This window comes from Trachypithecus francoisi, unplaced genomic scaffold, assembly GCF_009764315.1.
Source record: "Trachypithecus francoisi isolate TF-2019V2 unplaced genomic scaffold, Tfra_2.0 Lachesis_group5, whole genome shotgun sequence".
Taxonomy (NCBI): domain Eukaryota; kingdom Metazoa; phylum Chordata; class Mammalia; order Primates; family Cercopithecidae; genus Trachypithecus; species Trachypithecus francoisi.
The window spans coordinates 121,737,063-121,747,560 of record NW_022681470.1 but is presented as its reverse complement, the minus strand read 5'-3'; the positions used below and the strand labels follow the sequence as shown (position 1 = coordinate 121,747,560).

Genomic DNA, 10,498 nt, shown 5'->3' with positions numbered 1-10,498 from the left:
CCCAAATGTTGCATTTCCCAAGACCACTCTGGCTCACCGTGCCCCCATGTTGTGCCTATAAAAACCCCCAAGATTCTAGCAGGCAGACACACAAGCAGCTGGACGTGGAGAGGAACACATCAGCAGAAGAAGACACAAGCAGCTGGACAGCGAGAGGATGTGGATGGGAGCCCGCCAGAGGAACAACACATGACAGATACTGGCATGCTGACAGGCCACGACTGGCGGAAGGAGGCACAGTTGGCGGAGTTAGGCCAGGGCAATCAGAGGAGAGCCCGGGCAGTCTAGCGGCCCAACTCCAGGGGAAAATCATCTCCCTTCTGGCTCACCCATCTGCTGAGAGCTACTTCTACTCAGTAAAACCTTGCACTCATTCTCCAAGCCCAGGTGTGATCCGAATTCTTCTGGTACACCAAGGCAAGAACCCAGGGATACAGAAAGCCCTCTGTCCTTGCAGTAAGGCAGGGGTCTAATTAAGCTAACACAAGCTGCCTATGGACAGTTAAACTAAAAGAGCACACGGTAACACATGCCCACTGGGGCTTCAGCTGCAAACATTCACCCCTAGACATTGCTGTGGGGTGGGAGTCCCACAGCCTGCCCATCTGTATGCTCCCCTAGATTTGAGCAGCGGGGCACTGAAGAAGCGAGCCACGTCCCCATTCCACATCCTGCAAGAGGGACAAGGGAACATTTCTCATTTCACTGAGAAGGGCATTCCAGGCTGGTAACCCTCTGTGACCTGGGTGCAGAGATGAGCTTGGTAGGGGGTTGCACAAGGAACAGAAATGGCATTCCAGGCTGGTGACCATCGATGATGACCTGGGTGCAGAGATGAACTTGGTAGGGGCTGCACAAGTAAGAAAGAAGCAGGATGTGGATAGGAACTGCGAGTAGCCTAATCTGATTTTAAAAGGGCTTAGAAGAATCTTTCCCTTCATTCCAACCTATAATGGATTATCTTAAACCAGGACCTTTGTTCTTTTTTTCCTACCTCATGAGAGTATACAGATAAATAGAATTTCAGCCAAACACTACATGTGCCCTGAGAGCTTCCTAGTTGGCATCTGCTGCATCTGTCTTTTCCCACTGCAGCCTGGACTGGGGCAGGATGTGGAAGGGATGAGGCATTGTTTAACACACATTAGAGACAAAATCCTTGACAAAAATAAAGTGCTACTGTGAATTTGATTCATTTATTTGATAACCCATCCTATAGACTACCTATGCCCTTAAGATTGATTTCTGCAGACTAGAGAATTTTTTTATTGCCTCAGCTATTAATGTCAGCTCAACCATAATTTTCTAGAATTTCTTTCATTTCTTTCTGAAAAACATACATATCTTTATTTTATATTGTATCACTTCTTTTAGAAGAAAACATGATTTTGCTCATTGGTTTTGGCAACATTGCTAAAGATATAAAAGCATTTAATTTAACAATAATTCCTATCAAAAGAAATAATTTTTGAAAAACTGCCCAGAGTGTTTATTACAGAAACAAAAAGAAAAACTGAGAGCAGTGAAGACTAAGCATTTGCAATTTGTGGATACCAACCACCCATAAGCAGAAGAATCATAATTTGGTTCTAATCAAAAGATTTGGTATATTTTGGGCCAGGTGCAATGGCTCATGCCTATAATCCCAACACTTTGGGAGTCTGAGGCAGGAGGATTGCTTGAGCCCAGGAGTTCGAGATCAGCCTGGGCAACAAAGGGAGATTCCCTTCTCCAAAAAAAATAAAATAAAATAAAAATTTAATTAGCTGGCTGTGGTGGTGCACGGAGTTGGTGCCTGTGGTGCCAGCTACTCCAGAGGTAGTGGGAGGATCACTAAAGCCCAAGGCTGCAGTGGGCCAAGATCACACCACTGCACTCCAGCCTGGACAACAGAGTAAGACCCTGTCTCAAAAAAAAAAAAAAAAAAAAAAAAAAAAAAAGATTAAATGGCAAAGGCTTCTTTGGGCAACTCTGTATGTAAGTTGACAAAGACCAAAATAGTGCCAAAGTACAAAGCACTGAAAAAAGAAAAAGTTAAAATATCTTAGCCTCAACACTGGAAATATAGCAAGCTCACATATTTGAAGACCAAATACATCAAGGCTCATCTTTCCCTTAAAAGAATTTTCAGCTGGGCACAGTGGCTCGTGCCTATAATCCCAGCACTTTGGGAGGCTGAGGCAGGTGGATCACTTTAGACCAGGAGTTTGGGACCAGCCTGGTCAACATGTGAAACCCCCGTCTCTACTAAAAATATAAAAATTAGCTGGGCATGGTGGCACACACCTGTAGTCCCAGCTACTCAGGAGACTGAGACAAGACTTGCTTGAACCTGGGAGGCAGAGGCTGCAGTGAGCCAAGATTGCACCACTGCACTCCAGCCTGAGCAACAGAGTGAGACTTTGTCTCAAAAAAAAAAAAAAAAAAAAAAGAAAATTTTTCTTTGTCAGATGTAGAATATAACTTAAGAGAAATTTATTAACATTTAAGCTCGTTAGTATAGAAAACTGGAGGAAAATAACTTTAGTACACATTTAATTTGCTATACTAAATTTTTTAAATAAAGACATTCAAAAGGAAAACTTAGATTATAAGTAGCATAGCACATATAGGACATGAACACAGAAAGTTCACATCTAAGCCCTGAGCCACTTATGATAAACACCTATGAAAGAAACAAAAACTAAACTTCCACATTATTTTACCCAGTAAAAGATGTAGGCTATTAGTAGAAAGTTGGTTAAGTAAATTCAAAAATTAAAGATATAAAAAAAAAGAAATAATGAAAAATGTTTGAAAAATAATAATAAAATAAAGATGTAGGCTACACAGCTGAGGCTATTATTCACACCATATAGAAATTAGGTTCTTGGACCAAGCAGTAACTATAACATAATCAGAAAGAATGCCTAAAGAAATAAAGTATGACTTCCTAAATTTTTTATTTTAAAAATGCCCAGTTCATTTATTTGTTTTGCCTAAGATAGCTGCATTCATTCATTACAGGGTCAGGGGACTATAAAAAAAGTATCAAACAATTGTTATAAATAATCACAGAAAACAAACAAACTGGAAAATAAACAGTGGTTAGTAATTTAACGTTTTAACCCATTACCCCAACCACCCAAAAAAAAGTAGACATTTTTAAAATAAAGACTAAGAAGAGTTGGTGAAATTTAAGGGAAATGCCATCCCATAGTGTTACCTAAATACTGAAAAGGAATCAGCACAAGGAAACACGGACAAAGCAGTACAGTACTTCGGTATTATAGCGCCACCCACTGGCTAGAAGTCCTCATAGCACATATGAGATGTAGCCATAAAATAGATGAATTCTTGAAATAAGGAAGATAACACTGACCTATTCTGACTCAGTAGAGCATCAAAGATGTCTAACAAAACAGAGACACATTATATTATTTCTACAAGTAAACAGAATATCTATTAGATATGTTCACAAGGGTGAGTTTTATCCATTTTGAAATCCAAGTCTATAATCTCCAAATGCTACAAGGACTTAAATTCTATAGCCCAAACAATTAACACATAAAATGCTATTTCATCTCTGTAGGTGAATACATAAATAGGGCCTTTAAGTAAAAGATGCATACTTGCATTTCATTGCTAAGAAATTCATAATATATTTAAATGCTGGTAAAACCTACAATGGCATCTGCCTTATTTCCACCTTTACTAGAGAAGTAAGGAAATACACTGAGCAAAGGATATGTCCAAAAAACTAAACTGAAAAACAGTTTCTAAATAAAGTCCACAGACAATTCAGATAAACTAGTAAAAATAGTTTTTCTTTAAAGTACCACAGCACCTTTGTAGTTCAAAATATATTTACCGTAATATATCTCTTTTTTATCCTAGTGACATCTGTTGTTTTTCCAAATCACTATTTATTTCCTTAAATACCAACATTCTTTAAATCTTGGCAAGAAATATTTGAGAGTTACTTCTCCTGAAGTACAATCTTTCCTTTAAGACCCAGAATGACATATAGGGCATGACATTAATTTGTAGTCTATATGACCCTCTTGAATGTTGGTCTCTAAGGGCTGGACTTCAGAATTCCTCTACAGACATGACCTCAGTCTTCCAAGTGAGAATTCACAAATATGCTCCAGGCAGTCAGGACAGGCTTCAACTTTCTTTGGTTTGATGATAATTATCACTTGGCTTGCAAAAGCCAAGGTCTTTGCTTGCTCATAGATGGCTGATTGCAGATAAAAATACGATGAGAAAAGTAACATTTCCACAGACATAAATTGCCAACACCGCCTTTTTAAAAGCATGACCCTGAAAGAAAAATTGAGATATGAAAAAAAAAAGTATTACCGTTAAGATTTGTGTCAATGAACAAGAAAAGGACTTACCTCTGTTTCCGCTGCAGTAAATGACTGAAGGATCTGAATTCTGTCATCGTCCAATATTTCAACTGTCAAGAATAATAACATAAGTTTATAAGGGCAGCGTTATGCAGGTAAATTAAATTTTTTTAAAAACCTGATTTGTACTGTTCACCCCAATTTCCAGGATAGAAATTCTCCCATTCCAAGCTACTAATTATTGCAAACTTCCTCAACAATTAAGCCTCTCACAAATGTGGACAATCTGGCAAGAGTATTGTTAAGTAACTTAAAATACGCCTTCTAGTCAATAAACACCACCTAAAAGTCATAATGATCTAAGCTCTTTGGTTTTCTTTATTTTTGATTGACAAAATAATGTATATATTCATGGTGTATGACATGATGTTTTGATATATGCATACATTATAAAATAGCTACATCAAACTAATTAACATATGACAACTATCCAAGTTTTAAGTATATATGTATTTTAAACAGTAAGCCATTGGCCAGGCATGGTGGCTCACACCTGCAATCCCAACACTTTGGAAGAAGGAGGCAGGTAGATCACTTGAGCCCAGGAGTTTGAGATCAGCCTGGGCAACAAAGTGAGACCCCGTCTCTAAAAAACATGTAAAAAGTTAGCCGGGCATGATGGCACATCCCTGTGATCCCAGCTAGATGGGAGTCTGAAACAGGCAGATGGCTTAAGCTCTGGAGTTCAAGGCTGCAGTGAGCTATGATCACATCACTGCACTCCAGCCTGAGTGACAGAGTGAGACTCTGTCTCAAAACAAACAAACAAACAAACAAAAACAGTAAGCCATAATTCAGTGGTCATCAAAAGCCCCACATATATAAGCCTATCAAGGATCAAAAGTAGCAGGACTGATATGTACTACTCCACTCTTTTTTTTTTTTTTTTTTTTGAGATGGAGTCTCGCTCTGTCGCCCAAGCTGGAGTGCAGTGGCCGGATCTCAGCTCACTGCAAGCTCCGCCTCCCGGGTTCACGCCATTCTCGTGCCTCAGCCTCCCGAGTAGCTGGGACTACAGGCGCCCGCCACCTCGCCCGGCTAGTTTTTTGTACTTTTTAGTAGAGACAGGGTTTCACTGTGTTAGCCAGGATGGTCTCGATCTCCTGACGTTGTGATCCGCCCGCCTCGGCCTCCCAAAGTGCTGGGATTACAGGCTTGAGCCACCGCGCCCAGCCTACTAGACAACAAATAATTTTTGTTTTTAGAAGGCCACCTTCACTTATTTTAGTGGATGAAAAGGATGAAAACCAGGCAGGACACAAAGGACATTTAGTCTAGAATCCAGGGTAGTTTAAAATGACACCCATTCCCTACTAATTTCTCCATTCCTAATGGTGACTATAGGTACCCTGACCCTGCCTGGCACCAAAACAGACCTTGTCACTAAAGAGCAAAAGCAAAATCAGTCCTTCCTATCTAGCTGGCTTGCTCCTAGCTATGTAATTATGCACATAGCAACCTAAATGATAGCACCCAGTAAGTTTGTCAAATAGGTCAAAGTTGTCTGCCGCTCCATCCAGTGTTGACTTTGAGTCTCTTCTTCCTCCATCTCAGGGTTCCCTCAGCTCTAGGCATTCAGAGTTTGCAGTCCATACTGGCTCTAGGTCAGACCAGCAAAGTGAAAGTACTTACAAGGAAGACCCCCTCCCTAAAACCTAAAAACCTTTCCTTTATATCTTATTCACAACTTCTTTTTTTTTTTTTTTTTTTTTTTTTTTTGAGACGGAGTCTCGCTCTGTCGCCCAGGCTGGAGTGCAGTAGCCAGATCTCAGCTCACTGCAAGCTCCGCCTCCCGGGTTTACGCCATTCTCCTGCCTCAGCCTCCCAAGTAGCTGGGACTACAGGCGCCACCACCTCGCCCGGCTAGCTTTTTTTGTATTTTTTTTAGTAGAGACAGGGTTTCACCGTGTTAGCCAGGATGGTCTTGAACTCCTGACCTCGTGATCCGCCCGTCTCGGCCTCCCAAAGTGCTGGGATTACAGGCTTGAGCCACCGCGCCCGGCCATTCACAACTTCTAATAGCAAAAATTGTAAAAAAACAAAGGCAGAAAATCTCCACAATTTCTACCACTGGCTGAGTGATCACAAATTTTTAGTGAGCTACCAATGTAATAGTTAGCCGTTACTATCAGGAAACTCATTCTTTTCCAATGGTGTATATAAAAGTGATTTTACATAACGTGGCTTTTTTAGCAGATTACCTTTGCGAGAGAGCCGATAAGCATGTACCTCCAGAACAATCTCAGTCCCTACATGCCAGGCTACAAATCCAATCATTGCATAGGTTTTCTGTGAATCAGGAAGATTCAGTCCTGGTAAATCCATTCCCAGGAACATCGCTGCCACTACATATAAAAGAAAAAAGTTATATTCAAATGTCCCACCAAGAGAGACAACTGTGTGTTAGTGTATGTATATTGTCAAGTAAAACATACTAAAAGAATTTGAGATAAAAAAAGATTAATATTCAAGACCAAATAGTTAATTTAGGCTTTTAAAATTATAAGGCTAGATAGGGCAAGATGGGCAATTGATTACGAATTACCAGTTGCGGGGGGCAGTTTAGGGCATATTGCATAATAACGCTGGAGTTTGGCCTTCTAGTGAACCCATCACCCAAGTGGTGAACATAGTACCCAAAGTGTCGTGTTTCAACTCTTTCCCCCATTCCTCCCTCTCCTCTTTTGGAGTCCCCAGAGTCTACTGTTTCTATCTTTATGTCCGTGTGTACTCATTGTTTAGCTCACATTTATAAGTGAGAACATGTGGTACGTGATTTTCTGTTTCTGCATTTATTCATGTAGTATAATCACTTTCAGCAGCATCCATGTCGCTACAAAAGACATGATTTCATTCTTTTTTATGGCTGCATAATCGACCAATTGTTAAAAGAGATGCACCCACATTTTCCAGATTGTTTTAAGTCTGCAGTGAATGAAAGGAGAAAAGTATAGAAACCATGGTTGATTGGACTCCCCCTCCGACAAAGAATCCCATAGACTATAGCAGTGTTAGGGTAGAAGGTACCTACTTAGGGGTTTATTATACAAGGTATCAACATATACTGCATAATTATTCCTAACTTTTGAAAACCACCCTACCCTGCAAGAGACAAGCCCCGTGGAAAGGACCTGGAGATGGAAAGCTTGAACCCAGCAACCCACCTCAACCCAATTCACAAATGACCCTCAATTTGAGCTACTCAAATGTTTGGCCATCAGCATAGCTTATTCTGCTGGCAAAGGCAAATGCTAAAATAAGTCTTAAAATGAGAGTTTTAAAGTTATTTTAAAGACCTTAAACTTAAAACTGAAATAATGACTTAAATCATTACCTCTAGAAATTACTTTCTGGATTTCAACGTTTAAGGCTGATTTCTCCTCAACAACCAATTACTCCAATTACTAATGCATCTAAAAATCATTTAAGCCAAATTACAACTTGTAATATAAACAGCTAGCAATTATATATGAATAAGTGGCATCACAATCTCTTACCTGCTATTATTCTAGCAGCTGTTCCCATACTCCAGTGAGTCCAGTTAAACATTTGCCTTCTACCAAAATAAGAACCAGTCAGTGTTCTTAAAAGCAATGGAACTATAATTAATTCCCAATAGAATAAAAAGCATGTAATTTTCCTTATTGTCTGGGAATTAGATATCTGAAATGCATTTTAAAGTATTTCAAAGTAACTATAATTTATCACTGATTTTTATAAAATGCAAAATTTCTCCATTTGAAAAGAGATTAGTTTGCAAACTAATGATATCTACATTAAGAGAGCATTTATATAGAAAGGCTCTAAGTACCTTGGGTCATGTAAAGGTGGCCTGAAGACTGCCAGAAGAGGCTGAAGAACTGCCAAAGTCATCACTATACAGCCGAGGTATGGGTGGTAACCTGCATGCTAAACAAAGTTACATCATTTCAATGGCCTCAATCTCTCTCATCAATTTAAATCCTCAAGTTAAAAGTAATACACACTGGCCGGGCGCGGTGGCTCAAGCCTGTAATCCCAGCACTTTGGGAGGCCGAGACGGGAGGATCACGAGGTCAGGAGATCGAGACCATCCTGGCTAACGCGGTGAAACCCCGTCTCTACTAAAAATACAAAAACTAGCCGGGCGAGGTGGCGGGCGCCTGTAGTCCCAGCTACTCGGGAGGCTGAGGCAGGAGAATGGCGTAAACCCGGGAGGCGGAGCTTGCAGTGAGCTGAGATCCGGCCACTGCACTCCAGCCTGGGCGACAGAGCCAGACTCCTCCGTCTCAAAAAAAAAAAAAAAAAAAAAAAAAAATACACACAGATGCATTCTTAGTATTTTTCCATGGCTTTAAACATTCAATAATGATGATAATAATAACAGGCAACATTCACTGAGTATACACATTGTACCAGGAACATACTTTACACACACTAATTCTCACTACAATGTTTGACAACTGGTTATCAATATCCCAGTTTTACAAATGGGGAAACTGAGGCTCAGAGATATCAAGAACTATGTCCATGGTCACAGTATGTAAATGGTTGTGGAATCCACGTAGAGAATGCTACCTCTCCCCATCAGGATGCTGTAGGTTGGTACAAAAGTAGTTGCAGTTTTTTTCAAGTATTTTAATCCACAATTACTTTTGCACTAACCTAATAGATGGCCACCAACATCAGAACAGCCATCTGCAGCCCAGCTGGGACTAGTTAGTGTCCCCATGTCAAGCGCAATCACCCCAGCATATGGTAATAATTGGTTTAGCCCTCTATGTTTCCCTGAACCGTGGGTTCTATATGACTCCCTGTAACCCTGGAGCTTAACAGAGTCTTAGTCACTCAATAAATGTTTGTTGATTCAGTGAATAACCTATATAGCCACTGTATTAAAAGCTTATCACCTCTGTCCAGAATGAAGAGCTAACCCAAGAAAAAGTACTGACAGACTATCACAATAGTTTCTGCCGCATTCCTCCTTTAGTGATGTCACGTGCCTGCTCAGAACAGCAGATAGTTGGATTCGACCACTTTGTGCAATGATTTTTCATTCAAACACTTAAGAGAAGGGCTAAGAAGATGCTCTAACCTGTGACACATTTGGATGGAGGGATACTACTGTCTGTTGTCAGTGATGCCCATGCTTGGTAGCACAGACTTGTATCGGTGACCTAGAAACAGGGACATAGTGGTTTCTAAGCCATGATAGGAAGTCCTTGTAAATAGGAACTAAAGGCTAACAAAAGAACAATATGAAAACATTCTCAAACCGTGGACTCAGTGATGCATGGGTAAAATTATAACCATGACTTTAGAGATACAAAGGGTCTCTAATAAAAAATAAAACAGCAGCAGTAACAAGATTCTTGCATGTGTTTAGAATGTGCTAGGAATTATCCTAAGTACTTTCAGTTATTTTATCCCCAATCCTCACAGAAAGCCTATAAGATAGATACTATACCATCCCCATTTTACAGATGAGTAAACTGAGGGTCATAGTTAAATAACTTGCCCAAGGTGCACCTGCCAGGTAATAAGTCATGGTGGCAGGATTTGAATCCAAGGAATCCAGCTTTAGAATGGGGCTCTTAACCTTTGTTCTATCGTATTCATAAGTTGCAAAGGCTATAAACTAGACAATTACAAAAATAAGTGTTACCCTTGTCCCAAATGTCTGAATTAAAATAAAGTTCTCATGTCTCAACTCATATCACAAAATCTTCATAACTTCCTTAAAAACATAGGTTGACTGACACACAAACTACCTAAAAAGCAGGAGGGAGATTTCCTAGTAATATCTGCGACCCAGAATTCGTCAATCTTATCCCTGTGGCACCAGCCCAAGCTCTGAAATATGAAATTTTGATATCAAATTCTCATTGGCTATAAAACTGGAAAAGCGTAATGAAAGCACAGGCTCTGAACTTAACATATATCACTTATTCTCAATAAGACTTATTCATTCATTTACTAAATGTTTACTGAGTACCTACTACATACTTAAATCTGTTCTGAACACACCAGTGGATATCCCAGCTCTGATAGAGCTAACATAGTAGTGTTGGAAGGGAGATCAAGAAAAAATATGACAAGTAAGTAAATTATATGAAATGGCATAA

General features: G+C 39.9%; 1 protein-coding gene across 4 annotated transcripts in view; it reads right to left on the bottom strand.

Annotated features, from left to right (window-relative positions):
- Positions 1 to 2,925: 2,925 nt before the first annotated feature.
- The window catches only part of FRRS1 (ferric chelate reductase 1), a 57,700-nt gene continuing 50,127 nt past the window's right edge, over positions 2,926 to 10,498 (bottom strand). For all 4 annotated transcript variants that reach the window (XM_033196836.1, XM_033196835.1, XM_033196837.1 and 1 more), the window contains 5 exons: positions 8,206 to 8,303; positions 7,892 to 7,950; positions 6,596 to 6,739; positions 4,383 to 4,444; positions 2,926 to 4,305 (listed from right to left, as the gene is read on the bottom strand). In XM_033196836.1, coding sequence (XP_033052727.1) covers positions 4,213 to 4,305; positions 4,383 to 4,444; positions 6,596 to 6,739; positions 7,892 to 7,950; positions 8,206 to 8,303 — 456 coding nt within the window. In that variant the 3' untranslated portion in view covers positions 2,926 to 4,212. The remainder of the gene's footprint in view (positions 4,306 to 4,382; positions 4,445 to 6,595; positions 6,740 to 7,891; positions 7,951 to 8,205; positions 8,304 to 10,498) is intronic.